Raw genomic sequence first — 18,001 nt, 5'->3', positions numbered from 1 at the left:
GCCTCAGAACGCGCGCGCGCAGCGAGACCTGGCGGCGAGGACCGCGCGTGCGCAAGAGGAGCGGCCTCGCGGTAAGGTTAGGGCCTGGAGGCGCGCCCCCTGTCGGGGGGCCGGCGCGGGACAGCCGCGCGCCGGGCCTGGCGGGCATTTATTGGGCGACCGCGGGGCTCTGCGTGCCGGCTTCCTGCTGAGCGCGCGCGGGAGCCCAGCCGCTAAGGCGCGGGTGCTCCGCACGTCCGCCGCCGCTCGGGCCCGAGCACCGGACGGCGGGGCCGCTGCGGCGAGCAGGGCCCGCGGCGGGGGCCGGGCGGCGCGCCCCTCCGCGGTTCCTCAGATGGCGGCCGCGGGCGCGGGGCCGGGCCCCGGGCCGGGGGCGCCCCCGGGGCTGGAGGCGGCCCTGCAGAAGCTGGCGCTGCGGCGGAAGAAGGTCCTGAGCGCCGAGGAGATGGAGCTGTTCGAGCTGGCGCAGGCTGCGGGCGGCGCCATGGACCCCGACGTGTTCAAGTGAGCGCCCGGGGGAGCCGGGGGTCCCCCAGGGCGGCCGGCCGGGGCGAGGAGGGCTCACTGCCGCCGCGTGTGTTCTCGCCAGGATCCTGCTGGACCTGCTGAAGCTGAACGTGGCGCCCCTCGCCGTCTTTCAGATGCTCAAGTCCATGTGCGCCGGGCAGAGGGCGGCGAGCGACTCCCAGGACCCCGCGGCCGCGCCCCTGCCCACGCCCAGCGTGCCTGAGACCCGAGGTCAGAGCCGGGCCGGGGCGACGGGTGGGCAGCTCCTGGCACTGGGCGCGTTTGGTTCCGAGTGGCCAGGCCTTTCTGTTCGTGGGCACATCCGATGGCTGGCCCCTTGGGCTCCAATCCCCAGCTTGGACTTTGCTATCTACCACCCTGGAGCGTGCCCGTCCACATGGGGACGGCGCAGGGTGGGAGACCCAAAGCCGGGCAGACCTCGTTGGGACTCTGCGATCCGTTTCTCCCCACCTCTGCACTCAGGTCTCTTCCCCACGAAGCTGGGAACAGGCGGCTTTGGTTCCTTCCTCCCTGGGGCTGTAAGCCTGTACTTCAGTCCTCAGGGAGCAGGGCGGGCAGAGGCTTTCCTGAGCTCGCTTGTTGGCCCCCCAACCCGGCCCAGGTCCTGCTCAGAGTCTGGACAGTGAAGCTTCCCTCTGTGGGCAGCTCCTGGCTGGCAGGGTGCAGAGAGCCTGGGGCGCTGCTCAGTCTGGAGGTCATGGCTGGGATGAGCAGAGGTTGGTGACCAGGGTGGCACAGTGGAGCTCTAATCCACTTGGCGTGTCCCTTCTCCTCCATATTCCAGACATACTTGAGATGCAGCTGAATCTCCGGGCCGGCTCCTTGGCCACAAACATTCTGAGAAGGGGCTTTCGGGGCAGAGGGCAGCTGGGCCCCTAGTTGGGAGCTCCAGGGCCCTGGGCGCCCACGTCCCTGTCCTGAGAGGCCCCCTCCTGGGCACTGCGGTGCAGGCCTCCCCACTGATGCTCCCTGTCTGCTCTCTCTGTCTCTCTCTGACCTCCAGAGGCCTCCTTTCTCTCTGCCTGGAGCTGTAGCCCCCCTGCGAGGCCCTCCTTTTCCTGCGCCCCGCAGCCTGCGGCCTCTCCGGTTCTGCTCCACGGCCCAGCTGCCGCGCACTCGCCTCTCTCTCCAGGGCCCCCCGGTTCCCTCCGGTTCTCTTGCTGCCTGTTCTCTCCTTTTGCAGGTTGCGTTTATTGGTTTATTTCTGGGGGTTGGTACTGTTTCCATGGAAACCGCCATGGCCTCCAGAAAGAGCAGCCCTGGGCTGCAAGGGTGTGTGCGGTACTGTCAGCCCCCAGAATGGCCGTGGAGCATCAGCCCCCGGGGTCCCCCTTGCCTGGTTCCTGAGCTGGGGATGTGGCCGCTCCGGCCCTCGCTCAGTGCCAAGAGCACCGCGGGGCGGACGCACTCCTCTCCAGCTGCACCCGGCTGTGTGCCCAGCGGGTCCGGGCACGTCCGCGCGGGGACCATCCCCAGAGGTGTGGGCCAAGGGTTACGGGGCACGTGTGCAGCCCGCGTTGCGCACCGGGCGTTCAATGGCTGGTCTGCAGCACCGGTCAAGCTCCTGCTGGGTGCTCCCCACGCCACCACCCACCGGTCCTGGCCACCAGACCCCGCCAGCCTGCTCAGCAGGCTGCGGTGGTCCCCCCACCTCCTCCCATAGCCTGGCCGACTCCACAAGGGGCGCTCTCACCACCCAGGAGAAAGCTCTGGGCTTTTCTGGTTCTAGTCCCACTCAGCGCCGTGGCAGAGCCCGCAGCAGGGGTTAGGGGCTCCCCAGCTTTAGGGGCCCCCAAGTCACGACTGGCAATGGGCCGCTGTTTGGGGGGTTCACTTCATTAGGAGAGTAAGCTGGCAGTGATTCATTCAGTAAGGATGACCTGGTTCACTAGCATCACGGACTCCACGGACATAAGCTTCAGCAAACCCCAAGACGGTGAAGGACGGAGGCCTGGCGGTGTCCGTGGGTCGCGACTTAGTGCCTGAGCAGCGCCGATGACCACCGTCTGTCTCGACTCTTAAGAGGGCCCCAGAGGAACTGGGCTTTACCCTTGGCTCAGCCTCAATCCTCATTTAAGTCCGTTCCATCTGACCCAGCGGCCACATCAGAGGCAGCTGAGCAGGCGTGACGAGCTCTGAGCTCCCAAACGTGCCTTGCTGGGTCCAGCGGGCTCGAGGCCTGAGTGGGTCTCCCCATGAGCCCCAGGGCTGTGCGGCTCCTTTAGGTGCTGAGAACCACCCTGAGCTGGATGAAGGGCCTGCTTCCGTCCTGCAGTGGTTTTCCTGATCCCTCTGATGGCTTAAGGGTGGCATCGGTTTCTTATTTCCGGGTTCATCATCTTCGCCAGATTTAAAGGTTAACCTTACTTTACTGTCTCCTCACCCCTGAGTGTCTGGGGCCCTGGTCCTCCTCAGTGGGGGTCAGGAAGCGCACGTGTGCAGGCCCCGGAAGCAGAGCTGCAGAGTGACGCCCGTGGCGGTGGCCTTCCTGCCACCGAGGGAGCTGCCCCTGCGCCGCGCTTCACTGGCACCCAGGCCCCAGAGTGAAGCCGCAGGCTCGCAGACTTGACTCGGCCTGGCCCAGCCTAGGTGGGGAGCATGGCCTCCCAACTGGGTGGCCCTGTGGGTGGGGGCGGTGCACTCACGGGAACAGAAGGCTGGCGTCTGTACTGGGCAGAAGGGCGGGCACAGCCCTCTTGGCTCATGTTGGTGGCCCCTGAGCAGAGCTGCCCCGCGTCACCCCACCACACACTCCAGTCTGCTCCCGCTCAGTGCTGGGTGACCGTGGCTGCACCTTATTCAAATCGAGTTCACACAGGGAGACCAGCTGTCAGGCTTCCAAGCTGGGGCCACTGCAAACGCCCCCCAATGCTGTGCCAGGTGGCTCAGACCTCCTGCCATTTGACGGAGAACTTGCCAGAGACTCTGGGCAGGGCAGCCCTGTCTCTGCAGGCGTGCCAGTGGCAGGATCAGAGCTGGTGCCGTCCACGGCGCAGGCCCCTACTCCCCACTGCAGGCTGCGGGGCTAGGAACCAGCGTGGAGGCCGGAGTCCCACCCCTGCACCAGCCGTGGCCAGGGGAGAACCCGGGCTGAGACGTGTCAGTGGGGCGAGCCGGGCCAGGCACGCCGGCCCCCAAGGTCCTCCCGTCTCGCCGATGCCACTGCTGGAACCAGCTCAGCCCAGCCACGGCTGCAGACCGTGCCGGCCGATGGCCAGGGGAGTGGTCGGAGCCGTGCTCTGCAGCTGAGCGTGGCCGCCCCATGGAGCCTCAGGAGAGTCCCGTCTCGGGACCGGTGGTCCTGGATGTCTATGGGACAGAGGGGAGAGGGAGCCGACCAAAGGAAGCGCTCCCAGGACCGGGTCCAGAAGCCGGCCTGGCGTGCTTCCCGTGCCAGCCGCCGCGCATGCCTGCACTGCCCTGGGCCCTGCCTGGCTGCTGACCCCTGCGCTCTGCGTCCCTCAGGGAGAAACAAAGGCGGCGGAGCCCTCGGCGGAGGCCCGGCGCTGGCAGAACGCGGCGGCCGGGACGGACCCAGCCAGAGGATGCCCCGCCCGCCCAGCGCCTCCAGGCTGCCCAAGGGGGGCGGGCCGGGGAGGAGCCCCCCGAGGAGCGGCAGCTGAGAGCGCCCCGGTGGGCGCCTCGCGCTCCTGCGGCTAATAAACCTCTGAGACACCAAGGACCCGCTCCAGCTGTGTTCTGTCAGCCACGTTCCGCTCGAGCCTTTCGGCTTCGCTCTGGGCGCTGTCTTCGCCGCCCGCCTCCTGGGCCTCTGAGCCAGCGGGAGCCGTGCATCTTGCCGGGCCTCTTGCACCTTCACCGAGGCCCTCCCCGGCAAACAGGTGCACCAGTGCTCTGAGCACAGAAGGACGGTGAGCGGCGGCTGTTAACCCCCCGAGGGTCACACACACCAGAGAAGCAGGTAAGACCCTGCCTCCCGGGGTCCTGAGCGGCCACATCACCCCACAGGTCCAGACTGTGGACCCTCTGCAGACCCGAGGTTTCAGCACTCCAACCCCAGGGCCTTATGCCTTAGGCCGCCTGTTGCAACAGAGAAGCCTGGGGAAATGGCAAATTCAACGGGAAAACCAGTGGGGGGTCCTCCACACTCCTGCAGACAGATGAGCTTGTCCCAAGCACAGGTCTAACCGAGAAACTTTAATGGGGAAACATCTGCGAAGGGGCCGTCGGGGAACCGGGTGCGGGGCCGCGCCCGCGCCGCCCCCTCAGTACTCCTCCCCTTCCTCGGCCTCCGCCTCCACCGAGTCCACGCCCACCTCCTCGTAATCCTTCTCCAGTGCCGCCAGGTCTTCCCGGGCCTCCGAGAACTCGCCCTCCTCCATGCCCTCCCCCACGTACCAGTGCACGAAGGCGCGCTTGGCGTACATGAGGTCGAACTTGTGGTCCAGGCGGGCCCAGGCCTCGGCGATGGCCGTGGTGTTGCTCAGCATGCACACGGCCCGCTGCACCTTGGCCAGGTCTCCCCCCGGGACCACCGTGGGGGGCTGGTAGTTGATGCCCACCTGCCGGAGAAGGAGAACATGCTCAACTTGGGAGTGAGGCCTCGGAAGCGGTAGCTTGTTTCTAAACATGGGGGCCATGGACCCACTTCAGATGATGCCCTGTAGAAACGGGTACTCTATTTTTTGGCAGGATCTGCCAGTTTAATAGCCCACGTTTTCACTTCTAGAAGACGACTTAAGCTTTTCAGCCTTCTGCATGACTAAGATATCTTGCCACATACACACGTATATAATGAGAAAACTTAATACAAACGGGGGGCAAGATTCCAGGAAAATGGTGCACCCCTGACAGACGGTCGTTAACACGTGATGCCACACCCAGACTGGCAAGTGAGGACTCAACACCATCAGGGGCGAGCTGTCTTCCGTGGGGACAGCAGTGTGACCTCTACATCCCCACAGACTGGCCTCCCCTCTGGCTCACAGACTGGCCAGGAGGGGAAGCCTGGGCACAGTGCCAGGCACCCCACACAGCGCTGCCCAGCTGACAATGGCTTGGGTGGCAGCCTTGCCTTCCAAAGGTCAAAGGGCGGGCACTGAAAGGAAACTTCCTCAAACCAAGAACGGAAGAAAAAAGACGTCCCTGGTGGTCCAGCCGTCCAGATGCCGCGGTTTACCACAGGGGGCCAGGGGCTGGTATCTGGCCCAGGGACTAAGATCCCCTGTGCCCTGTGGCATGGCAAAAAAAAAGCTTTCAACCCCAACCTATAACCTAACCTTGGAGGCCTGCAAACATCTATGGGAGGTTTAATTTCGGGGATATTTCCAGATTGGTGAAACCTGTTACATACACACTTTATCCCTGGGAGTCACTTTACATGTGTGAGTCGTCAACCCTCAGCTGGGCTGTGTCAAGGGGTCTTGAAGTGGGGCTGAGGCCAGGTGGGTGCCAACAACGTGGGTGTGGTCAGAGGCAAGCTGTGATATTTAAGATGGGAAAACGCTGCTATTTATCCTCATTTTCAATCCGCAAAGACCCTGGAGATGGCAACTCCCAGACACTGAAGGGACCCATCAGGGCTCAGACGCAGGATCCAGACTGGATCTAGCGCAGATCGCTTGTGAGAAAGGACTCGACGAGGAAGAGGGCGCAGGGCTAACAAGCCCAGGCGTGGCCAGGCACTTAGCCTGGTGATCGCGGCTCTAAAGTGGGACATTCTGGGACCTGGCTTCAGATTCAGGATGCTCTCCTCTGGGCAGACGTTTCACTGTGACACTAGACACAGTCGGGGGAGCCGCTTCATTGTTAGAGTGGTTTTGTGTGGAGGCGGCACTCCAGGTCTGGCTTGGAGGAGCAGCAGTGAGCCACCCTTGGCCCCAGAGCAAGTGCTGCGTAACGAACAGAAGACCCTCTCTGCAGCACGCGAATGCTGCCTAAGCTTCAGTGACCACTGGCGACTGAAGTGACGGGCAATCGGAACCCACTGTTTCTATCACAGAATGAAGCCACACGCTCTGACAAGGTTCTTGGGCGAGCAGCGGGGCAACGAGAGGACAGGCAGGCCTGCAGTCAGAGGTCTCTGAAAGCTCCCTCCTTCCGTCGCTGCCCCTGAGGCCCTTAGGTTCCACAGGCTGTCTCAGCCTCTGTCCCTGGAGTGTAAGACATTAGGGACGTTGGCCCGCGAGCCCACGGTGGAAGAAGTAAAGGTACGTGACGCACTGATCGAGATCACGGCGTCTGACACTGATGACTAACCTTGCTGTCCCTGCAGCCCAGCTGCCCTGGGACAGGGGACCCTCCGCGGCAGGGTAGCGCCCCGCCCCGGGGCCGGCCACGGGCACAAAGCCGCACACACGCTCCCGCCCAGCCTACCTTGAACCCGGTCGGGCACCAGTCCACGAACTGGATGGTGCGCTTGGTCTTGATGGTGGCGATGGCCGCGTTGACGTCTTTGGGGACCACGTCCCCCCGGTACAGCATGCAACAGGCCATGTACTTGCCGTGGCGAGGGTCACACTTGACCATCTGGTTGGCCGGCTCGAAGCAGGCGTTGGTGATCTCGGCCACGGACAGCTGCTCGTGGTAGGCCTTCTCGGCCGAGATGACCGGGGCGTACGTGGCCAGGGGGAAGTGGATGCGGGGGTAGGGTACCAGGTTGGTCTGGAACTCGGTCAGGTCCACGTTGAGGGCGCCGTCGAAGCGCAGGGAGGCCGTGATGGAGGACACGATCTGCCCGATGAGCCGGTTGAGGTTGGTGTACGTGGGCCGCTCGATGTCCAGGTTGCGCCGGCAGATGTCGTAGATGGCCTCGTTGTCCACCATGAAGGCGCAGTCCGAGTGCTCCAGGGTCGTGTGCGTGGTCAGGATGGAGTTGTAGGGCTCCACCACGGCCGTGGAGACCTGGGGCGCCGGGTAGATGGCGAACTCCAGCTTGGACTTCTTGCCGTAGTCCACCGAGAGCCGCTCCATGAGCAGCGACGCGAAGCCCGAGCCGGTGCCGCCCCCGAAGCTGTGGAAGATGAGGAAGCCCTGCAGCCCCGTGCACAGGTCCGCCTGCGGGAGGGAGAGGCGTGAGCCGGGCCGCGCGCGCCGCCGAGAGCCCTGGCCTCCCCTCCTGGCCGGGAGGCCCCCGCGCCCCCCTCACCAGTTTGCGGATGCGGTCCAGGACCAGGTCGACGATCTCCTTGCCGATGGTGTAGTGGCCACGGGCGTAGTTGTTGGCCGCGTCTTCCTTCCCGGTGATCAGCTGCTCCGGGTGGAAGAGCTGCCTGTAGGTCCCCGTGCGCACCTCGTCTGCGGGGGGACAGCGGCCGGGCTTGGAGGACGCCGGTCTCACCCCCGTGGCCGGCTCCGGGACCCGCCTGTCTGCAGGCCCGCGCCGCTCCTCCCAGGCCGGGGGTCGGGTCTCCCAGGAGTCTCCCAGACACACACGCCCCACCTGCCGTTTTCGGCTCCGGGAGGGTCCATCAACCCGGAACAAGCCCCAGCGTGGCCGGTTCCCAACGGACAGGAGCACCCAGGCGGCTCTGTCTGCGCCTCTCGCCCACACCTGCGGCTCCACCCCGGGCGTCCCTGGGACGGTCCTGCCACCCTGGACGGATGCCGGCCTGACTGCCCCGGGCAGCCCCTGTGGCCTGGGTCTCCCGGGCCCTGGGGCGACTGTCTGGCGTCTCCCGGGTGGCCGCTCCCCTCAGAAACTACGTCGGGCTTCTGACTGGAGGCACCTGATGAAGGTTCTGGGCTTCCCTTGCCAAGTGGGAGGGTACCTACCGACCACCGTGGGCTCCAGGTCCACGAACACGGCCCTGGGCACGTGCTTGCCGGCCCCGGTCTCGCTGAAGAACGTGTTGAAGGAGTCATCGCCGCCGCCGATGGTCTTGTCGCTGGGCATCTGGCCGTCGGGCTGAATGCCATGCTCCAGGCAGTACAGCTCCCAGCAGGCGTTGCCGATCTGGACGCCTGCCTGCCCCACGTGGATGGAGATGCACTCACGCTGGAAGCAGAGCAGAGTGAGGCCCGGGGACACGGCAGTGCTCTCTGCGCGGCACGCAGACGTACCTGACTTCTTAAATTAATAGTTCTAATATATTTTGGTTTCTTAGGGTCTTGTCAGACTTTGTCCCACAAGCTTCCCAGGTTGATAGGAGCCCAACATGCTAGTGGAGAAGAGCGGAGAAATAGCTCCAGAGGGAATGAAAAGGCTGAGCCAAAGTGGAAACAACGCCCAGTTGTGGACGAGTCTGGTGGTGAAAGGAAAGTCTGACGATGTAAGAACAACGTGGCCAAGGAACCTGGCGTGTTAGGTCCACGAATCAACGGGACTGGAAGTGGTCAAAACAGGATCAGCAACAGTGGACATCGGCATTTTAGGAATCAGTGAACTAAAATGAATGGGAAAGGGCGAGTTTAATTCGGATGACTATTGTATCTACCACTGTGGGCAAAAATCCCTCAGAAGAAATGGAGCAGCCCTCATAGTCAACAAGATTCTGAAATGCAGTACCTGGATGCAATCTCAAAAATGACAGAATGATTTCTGTTCGTTTCCAAGGCAAACCATTCAATATCCCGGTAATCCCAGTGTATGTCCTAATCACTAACGCCAGAGAAGCCGAAGTTGAACGGGTCTATGAGGACCTACAAGACCTTCTAGAACTAACACCCAAAAAGATGTCCTTTTCATCACAGGGGACTGGAATGCAAAAGGAGGAAGTCATTTTCTGTCTGAGCACCTGCCTATCCAGCACGGAGACAGACCAGAACTGTGAAGAGGAATACAGTCGTTATAAACGTCGTCCCAACACTCAGTAAAAAGCAGCAAAAACGTACACAAAATCAGCATCGAGCCAGTCTGTTTCCACCCAAGGCTGGATTTAGCAACCTGATGTAAGCAGTGGCTCCAAAAATCAGACACAGGGTATGAAGTAACACTTCTCAGTCATCAGACAACAGGCAGCACAGAACCATGAGTGAGTCCGCTGAGCAGGGAACAAGGCAAGCCTGGCCGAGGTCCCAGCATGTCCAGGCTGCAGCTGAGAGAGGAGACCCAAGCAAAGCCCCGGGATCGCCCAGGGTTGAGTAGGGGAGTCCTGTGTTGAGAGGCCAAGGCAGCTGGAAAGCCTGGTGCTGGAGGAGAGACAGCTGTGCCGAGGGGGCCCGGGGCAGCAGGGAGGCCCCAGGCCCTCACTATGGCTGCTCGGCACAGGGAGGGAGTGGCTGAGCCCACACCTGCTGTGGCAGGAAGACGTCCTAAGGCAGAGAGCTCCGGGGGTGGGGGTGGGGTGGTCCTCAGCAGTGGGGCTGAGTGAGGCTGCCCCTAAAGACTGCCCTGAACCCACCCAAGAAAGCTTAAGAGCAGGACGCAGAAGGATCAAACTCTTCCCAGGTATATTTATAGCATCCCAACAAAAAGCCGAGAAACAGCTAAAAGAAAAGCCAAAACAATCCAACGTCCAATAATGTATAACTCCTAATGCCTGCTACCCACTGCTGCACTGAACACGGGTAACAAGGACTCAGAGAAGGTGATGGCAACCCACTCCAGCACTCGTGCCTGGAAAATCCCAGGGACGGAGGAGCCTGGCAGGCTGCAGTCCATGGAGTCACAAAGAGTCGGACACGACTGAGCGACTTCCCTTTCACTTTTCACTTTCATGCACTGGAGAAGGAAATGGCAACCCACTCCCGCGTTCTTGCCTGGAGAATCCCAGGGACGGGGGAGCCTGGTGGGCTGCCGTCTATGGGGTCGCACAGTCAGACACGACTGAAGCGACTCAGCAGCAAGAAGGGACTCCTGCAGAGCAGAGGCCTCTGCTCAGTGTCAGGCGACTGCCTGACGGGAGGGGAGGCTGGGGCTGAATGGAGACACATACGTGAATGGCTGAACCCCTCTGCTGTCCACCTAAACTAGCACAACACTGTCAATCGGGTATACCCCAAAACAAAATAAAACCTTGAACAAAAAGACCCAGAAATGACAGATGATTAGTAGATTAATGACAGAATTAGTAGAATTATATGCCTCAGGAAGGTACAGGAAAAATGAGCATGATAAGGAGAAAAACATTTGATATATATAAAAACACCTAAATCAAATTGCCAATTATGAAAAAGTCTGAAATGAAAAACACTGGATGTGATTAATAACAGACTGTCTATATTTTAATAACTATAAATGGAGAGTAACCTTTAAAGACTATATAAAAAATAAAAAAAGAAGTCCCCAGCAGATCATGCACTAAGGAGGCCTGCGATGGCGACCAGCTCTGGGCGCAGTGGCTGTGCCGCGGGGGACTGCTCAGCAGGTAGAATGGTAGAGTGGTAGAATGGTAGCTGCCGCATGCGCACTTCACATACACACGAAGAAATACTCAGCAATAAAGGGGAGCTATGTTGCAACAACATAGGTAAATCTCATAATAATGAGTGAAAGAATCCAAACAACAATAACAAATTAACTCAACAAACCAAAAATCGTTATATAAAATCCTAGAAAACACAGAGGCGTGGCTAAGCAGGGTAGGCAGAGGGTTGAGGCTGAAATGAGGATTTACAAAGGGGTACGAGGTAACTTCCCTGGTGGCTCACAGGTAAGGAGTCTGCATGCAATGCGGAGACTCAGGTTCAATCCCTGGGTTGGGAAGATCCCCTGGAGGCAGGCATAGCGACCCATTCCAGTATTTTTTGCCTGGAAAATGCCGTGGATGGAGGATCCTGGTGAGCTACAGTCCATGGACAGGACTGAGCGACTTCACTTCTTTCTCACCAGGTAACTGGGGGGTGATGGATATGTTCATTATCTTAACTGAGGTGATGGTTTCACGGGTGATCAACATGTCGATATTAAACCTTGCCAAGTTACACACTTGCAAATAAAGATCTTACATGCCAAACTAAAAAAAAAAGGTCCCACAAGCCCCAGGGAAGGTCAAAGGTCACGCACGCGGCACTGAGGCCCGATGCAGCTAAATCAGTGTGTGTGAAAGAAAAACAAGCTTGCAGTTTGGTGTTTTCAAAACCTCAACGCACTGCAAGCACCTTTTCGTTTTTGCCCGTGCCAGGGGCATGTGGGATCTTAGTTCCCTAAACAGGGGTCGAACTCATGCCTCCTGCATTGGAAGCACGGAGTCCTAATTACTGGACTGCCAAGGAAGTCCCCAAGCACTTCTTAGTAAAGGTCTTAATTTAAAAAAATTCAAGTAATACAAAATATATTTTCTGAAACTAGTATTAAGTTACAAATCAAGTTAACACAAAAATGTCTGTGAAATCCCCAAATATTTGGGAATGGATAACAAGGAAAATGAGAAAGTATTTTGAAAGGAATAAAAATGAAAACATGACATGCAACATTTGTGGGCAGCACCTAGAGCAGCGCTCAAAGGGAAGCGCGCACCCATGTGTTGCATCTGTGTGCACGCACGCACGTGCTCAGCTGTGTCCAACTCTGCAACCCCATGGACTGCAGCCCACCAGGCGCCTCTGTCCATGGGATTCTCCGGGCAAGAACACTGGAGCGGGCTGCCATTCCCTTCTCCAGCGGACCTTCCCGAGCCAGGGACTGAACCCACGTCTTCTGCTCCTCCTGCACTGGCAGGCAGCTTCTTTACCACTGAGCACGGGGGGTGGGGGGTGGGGGGGTGTGTGTGTGTGCACCTGTAAAATCTGATGGAGGGATTTCCCTGGTGGCCCAGTGGCTACGACTCCGCCCTGCAAAAGCAGGGGTCCCAGGTTCAATCCCTGGTCAAGGCACTGGATCCCACATGCTGCACCTAAAGAGCCCAAGTGCCACGATGAAGGCCAGCGCAGTCAGACGAATGAATATTTACAACAGAAACAGCTGGCGGAGTTCGGGGCAGGCCACCCCAAAACACGCTGGAGGCATGCTAATTACTTCTAATTAACATTCCTTGAGGACCAGACGGCAGAAGCAGCCAACTCTGACCCTCCTTTGTCCCCTGAAAGCAGGTGCAAAGCTCCTGTCGGGAGGACGGAGGGTGCTGTGTCCCTGGAGACAGGAGTTAAGGCTGAGAAAGCTGCAGAAGCAGACGCTGCTACTGCTTCACTATCTTGCGACCCCCAGCAAAAGCCCTGCTCTTTCTTCAAATCTTCATCAATAACCGGTTCTCTGTCTGAAAAGAGGTATACACAGCCTGCTTTCGTCACTCCTCAGGCCCGGTGCTGACGGGACCTCCACATACATGAAGTGAGACTTGGTTTCCTCATGCTAATCGGTCTTCTGTTAACCTGATCGTTAGACCAACCAGAAGAACCCAGAGAGGAAAGTTTTTCCTGCCTTACAAACTCTTCTGGGGCTTCCTAAGTGGTGCTAGTGGTAAAGAACCCGCCTGCCCAATGCAGGAGACACGAGACTCAGATTCCATCCCTGGCTTGTAAAGATGCCCCGGAGGAGGGCCTGGCAACCCACTCCAGCATTCCTGCCTGGAGAACCTCACGGACAGAGGAGCCTCGTAGGCTACAGTCTACGGGGTCACACAGAGTCAGACACATCTGAAGCAACTTAGCATGCACACAAGCTTCTACTTTAATCAACTAGAACAACAGCAAATATCCAAGTTGTGAAGACAAAAAAAGCAAGTATAAGAAGCAATGTAAGATAAAAAGCCAAAAAAAAAAAAAGAAAGAAAAGCAATATAAGATAAAAAGCCAAAAAAAAAAAAGGCAATAAAAAGCAAGTATAAGAAAAGAAACTGAACAGAAAAGAGGGGGAAAAAACCCAGAGAAGAGTCAATGAAACCAGCACTGGTTGGAGCTGAACAACCAAACTGATGAGCCCCTGGCCAAGTTTATCCAGAAAAAGACAAGACTGATTACCAGTATCAGGAAGGAAAAAGAGGATTTCACTACTGATACAGATTGAGATGGACAAATTCCTTATACACACTACTAAAGCTCATTCAAAAGGAGATTATCTGGGGAATTCTGGCCATCCAGTGGTTAGGACTTCAGGTTTCCACTGCAAGGGGCACAGGTTCAATCCCTGGTTAGGAAACTAGGATCCTAAAAGCAGTGCAGCGAGGTTGAAAAAAAAAGATAACCCGAGTGAAGAGAAAATGGGCCATCAAAATGGCCATATCACGAGACAGATAATTTTAAACACAGGTGTTATTTTCCCACCAATCATGATCATACCCCAGGTTTTTAAACTCCAAGCTCTTAAGAGTGAAGGTCTGGAAGGCTAGAAATTCAGCTCCTGGTCTTGTCCTTAGTAAGTGAAAGAAAAGGGGCCAAATCCTAGCTGATTCTCTATTTCTTTCTGATTCCAGTCAAGCTGCAACGCTGAACCAGAAACACACGCCCTCTGAGGCCGAGCCGGTTCTCCAGAAGGTACTCAACTTTGTGATGAGCCTCCAGGATGCAGAAAACAGGACCTTACAAGCATTTCTGCTGCTGTAATTCCCATTAAATTCATCTTGAGACATAAACCCTTCTAACACAAAGGGAAGGCATCTGCAATGGCTGACGCTTTATTGGACTTCAGTGTAATTTATGTCAGGTTATATCACACCGACTCACCACCACCTCCCCATCACCACGTTTCCGAATTTTGTTGGTTAAATTAAGTACTGTGAACTTGACATTTCAACTTGAGAAAACCCTGTTACACCAACAAACAATGGCTGAATAGCTCTTCTAAAAGTGTTAACCATTGAATTTTTCTTATTCAAGACACTGCCTTTGCTAAAAATAACCGCCCTTAATGCACAAACTCCTAATCCTGAAGCATCCTTTTACCCGTCAGGTAACAGAGGATACCTTTCCTTTATACTTGGAATAATTCACTGCTAGAAAGAAATGTTTTTGAGCAGCTAGACGTTATGGTGTTCAATAACCAAGAAGAGGAACCTCAAAACCAAGTGTTGCAAAGGGACACTGCACAGGTTAGTGTGAGTTATTAATCCAGTGACGAACCTTGTTCAGTTTGAAAGCTACCACAGGGATGAGAAGAGGAGGATGACATCAATCGCAGTCAATCGGGAGCAAGGCAGACGTGAACTGGGCCAGGGAAAGCCCTGTCAGGGACCATCCCGGCCTCTCTCCACAGGTGACTGGTCTAGGACCTGCAGTGGCAGAGGTGCTGGTTGCCTTCCACGGGTGTGCAAATTATTAATGCCATTAATAACTCAGCAATTAACTAGAAACCTGTGACTTGAGAACACAAAAATGAACAAATCGAAGGCAGAAGCCTAACCCTGCTTCGGGAAAACAAGAATTCTCATATATGTGTTGGTGATGAAAGGGAATCTGCAACTATGTCTCATTCACTTCTGGGGCCCCACATACACCAGTGAGAAACACTGCAGGCACAGGTTCCTCCCCGCAACTCCACGCGTAAAAGACTGGAGAATACCCAAACGTTCAGCGATTCAAAACAGGCTCAAGACACGCAGTCACCCCTCGAGTACTAGGCAACAGCTGGTAAACAAGGACGCAGGTCTTTGCACACGAAGGGAGCCGGGCTGTTTGAACACTGAAGAAACCAGACGTGAGAAAAGGGGAATATAAGCACTATTCCTGTTTGCTTGGTTTTGCTTTAAATGAACAAAACAGGAGAAGGAAATGGCAACCCACTCCAATATTCTTGCCTGGAAAACCCCATAGGCAGGTGAGCCTGGTAGGCAGCAGTCCATGGGTCACAGCTTAGCAACTGAACAACATCGCTGTTAATGGAGCAATTACACAGATGTACTGGAAGTTTAAAAAATAAAAGTTGTTCTGAAAGTGGCAAAAAAATAAAATAAATGAACAAAACACCTCACAGCCCTATCTAACTGAGGGAGCCACTTCTTTTCAGCATACACGGTTTTCTGCCACTCAATATCTCGAGGCCTATTTCCGTAGCTGCCCTCTGAGCTCACACACAGACCAATAAGAGCGCTCGGGCACAGCCCCCCCGGCTTTTGCTTCGAGACCCAAGAGTCTGGATGGGCGAGGCCGGGAGCCATTTATGCACCTGCGAAGTGAGCCGCGCGCCCGCCCCTGACCGGCACACTCCAGACACCATCCCGCCACCTGAGCCTGTCTCCCGGCCCCGCTGCCCATCCAGGCCCGTCCCTCCTGCCCCGCCACCCTCCAGTCCTGTTCCCCAGGCCCCTCAGCCGGTCCAGGCCCGGCCCCCGGCCCCGCCGCCCGTCCCCCCAGCCCCTCAGCGGCCCAGGCCTGCCCCCGAGGCCCCTCCGGCCCCTACCATGGCGGTCACCCCCGGGCCACAAGCCTCTTCAACCTCTTCTCAGTCCGACGCCACGCGCCCAACTGCCGACGCGCTTGCCCGCACTGCGTGTCCTGATTGGCTCGCCGGCCGCCGGCCGCAGGATGGCCATTGGCTGCGACCGCTCTGGAGGCCAGACCCCGACCCCGGCCAGGACAGCAATGGTGATTGGCCAGTTCTCGCGGGCGAACTCGCTTTTCATTGGTCTTCACTTTGGGCGGGAAGCGGCTCTTGTTCCGCGTCAGCAGGAAGCTGCGCGCTGGCGCCTCCTGGGCCACCGCGGAGGGCGGAGACGGGCCGGCGGTCGAGACCCGGCTGGTTCACCTGTAAACTGCGGAGCTGCGCGGGGCGCGAGAAGAAGCAGGGCCGGTCCCTGCAGGGGGTTTGCGGGCCTGGCAGACACGTGGAAACGCTCTTCAGTTGGCAGCCTGTTGCTGGTGGCACGTGCTGCCGACCACGTGACAGGCTCCCGGAAGGCGGTGCCGCTGAGCTGGTGAGGGCACTTCCGCCTTCAGGGACGGGACTGAGGCACGGGTCTCCAAGTATCCCGAGTTTCCCAAGGATCAAAGCAGGGCAGGTGGGTGGGAGGGCGAGGCTAGGCTGGGCAGGGGGACAGGGACGTCGGAAAGTTGCAGTGAAGAAGGGCTGACGGTGGCCAGGCCAGTGGGCCTGGGTACCTACCAGTGGGGGTGGGTATACACGGGCAGCCGAGGTGGGTTAGCTTGGCCATTTTTTACTGGGAAGATGGGACAGGAGACCTCACAGGTGGTGATTGCACGAGGCCAGAGAACTAACCCACCCACAGACCTTGGCCGAAGGACCCATGGAATTTCCCAGGTTCCTGGAAGGGGGGCTGGATAGCTTCAGTTCACGACTCTCCCAAATCCAGAGATCCTGCTGCTGGTGCGTGGGAGAATCTGTGTTTACCCGACAGAAGAGAAGAGCCCCTCCTCGGCTCTTTTAAGCACAACCGGAATGAGCTGAAATCTTTGAGAAGGCAGGTCCAAAAGGGAGCTAAGTTAAGCGAATATAAGTAAATATAAATTATATATAATAATCTATAGGCATAAATTATAAGCCAGGTGTTGATTGCAGCCATGAAATTAAAAGATGCTTACTCCTTGGAAGGAAAGTTATGACCAGCCTAGATAGCATATTCAAAAGCAGAGACATTACTTTGCCAAAAAAGGTCCGTCTAGTCAAGGCTATGGTTTTTCCAGTGGTCATGTATGAATGTGAGAGTTGGACTGTGAAGAAGGCTGAGTGCCGAAGAATTGATGCGTTTGAACTGTGGTGTTGGAGAAGACTCCTGAGAGTCCCTTGGACTGCAAGGAGATCCAACCAGTCCATTCTGAAGGAGATCAGCCCTGGGATTTCTTTGGAAGGAATGATGCTGAAGCTGAAGCTCCAGTACTTTGGCCACCTCATGCGAAGAGTTGACTTATCGGAAAAGACTCTGATGCTGGGAGGGATTGGGGGCAGGAGGAGAAGGGGATGACCGAGGATGAGATGGCTGGATGGCATCACTGACTCGAGGGACATGACTTTGAGTGAACTCCAGGAGTTGGAGATGGACAGGGAGGCCTGGCGTGCTGCAATTCATGGGGTCGCAAAGAGTCGGACACAACTGAGCGACTGAACTGAACTGAAGCCAGGTGTTGCAGTGGCAAAAAATCCACCTGCCAATGCAAGAGACGCAGGAGACGATTTGATCCCTGGGTGGGGAAGATCCTCTGGAGAAGGAAATGACAACCCATTCCAGTATTCTTGCCTGGGAAATCCCATGGACAGAGGAGCCCCGTGGTCTACAATCCAAAGGGTAGCAAAGAGTCAGACGTGACTGAGCGACTGAGCACACAAAAAATAAACAAGGTTAAAAGCAGAGATGAGGGACTTTCTTGATGGTCCAGGGGTTATGAATCCACCTTCCGATGCAGGGGATCCGAGTTAGATCCCTGGTCAGGGAATTAAGATCCCACAGGCTGCAGGGCCACTACTGAGCCCTCTCACCACAACTGAAGAGCCAGCGTGCTACAAGGAAGACCTGGTGGCCGAAATTTTTTCAAAGTAGGTGAAAAATGCAGATTTCTTACCCCGCCTACCACTGCTAGGCCAATAGAGGCTGGGGTAATGTTCACAGTGGCAGACCAAATGATCTGGGTTTGAGCCACACTCATCACCACCATGGATTCAGTGTGACTAATTTCAGCTCCATTTCTCCCTTGCTTTGAAACATTTCAGAGACTGTGGCCTGGGGGTTAGAAGGGTGGGGCAGCTAGC

General features: G+C 57.3%; 2 protein-coding genes across 3 annotated transcripts; one reads left to right on the top strand and one right to left on the bottom strand.

Moving 5' to 3' along the window:
- The first annotated feature begins 334 nt into the window (after positions 1-334).
- Positions 335-4,151, top strand: LOC138094113 (mitotic-spindle organizing protein 2). 2 transcript variants are annotated; one of them, XM_068990281.1, is made up of 4 exons: positions 335-504; positions 590-738; positions 1,532-1,711; positions 3,994-4,151. In XM_068990281.1, the coding sequence occupies exons 1-4, from the start codon at positions 335-337 to the stop codon at positions 4,149-4,151; spliced, it is 657 nt and encodes a 218-aa protein (XP_068846382.1). The 2 variants fall into 2 exon arrangements, with proteins under 2 accessions (XP_068846382.1, XP_068846383.1); XM_068990282.1 differs by lacking the exon at positions 1,532-1,711.
- Positions 4,152-4,754: 603 nt separating this feature from the next.
- LOC138093663 (tubulin alpha-3 chain) lies at positions 4,755-8,482 on the bottom strand. The gene is made up of 4 exons (XM_068989736.1): positions 8,263-8,482; positions 7,637-7,785; positions 6,865-7,545; positions 4,755-5,051 (listed from the first exon to the last, which is right to left on the bottom strand). The coding sequence occupies exons 1-4, from the start codon at positions 8,381-8,383 to the stop codon at positions 4,755-4,757; spliced, it is 1,248 nt and encodes a 415-aa protein (XP_068845837.1). The 5' UTR covers positions 8,384-8,482.
- Positions 8,483-18,001: the final 9,519 nt, after the last annotated feature.

This window comes from Capricornis sumatraensis, chromosome 17, assembly GCF_032405125.1.
Source record: "Capricornis sumatraensis isolate serow.1 chromosome 17, serow.2, whole genome shotgun sequence".
NCBI classification, from domain to species: domain Eukaryota; kingdom Metazoa; phylum Chordata; class Mammalia; order Artiodactyla; family Bovidae; genus Capricornis; species Capricornis sumatraensis.
The sequence above is the reverse complement of the archived record's forward strand: the minus strand, read 5'-3'. Positions and strand labels throughout refer to the sequence as shown.

Bases quoted from the DNA above. Each gene is read 5' to 3' on its own strand.
- LOC138094113 (XM_068990281.1), top strand. From the start codon at position 335: ATGGCGGCCGCGGGCGCGGGGCCGGGCCCCGGGCCGGGGGCGCCCCCG. The intron at 505-589 runs GTGAGCGCCCGG...TGTTCTCGCCAG, and splicing joins ATGGACCCCGACGTGTTCAA to GATCCTGCTGGACCTGCTGA. The intron at 739-1,531 runs GTCAGAGCCGGG...TCTGACCTCCAG, and splicing joins CAGCGTGCCTGAGACCCGAG to AGGCCTCCTTTCTCTCTGCC.
- LOC138093663 (XM_068989736.1), bottom strand. From the start codon at position 8,383: ATGCCCAGCGACAAGACCATCGGCGGCGGCGATGACTCCTTCAACACG. The intron at 7,786-8,262 runs GTAGGTACCCTC...GTCCCCCCGCAG, and splicing joins CCTGGAGCCCACGGTGGTCG to ACGAGGTGCGCACGGGGACC. The intron at 5,052-6,864 runs GTAGGCTGGGCG...CTTCTCCGGCAG, and splicing joins GGTGCCCGACCGGGTTCAAG to GTGGGCATCAACTACCAGCC.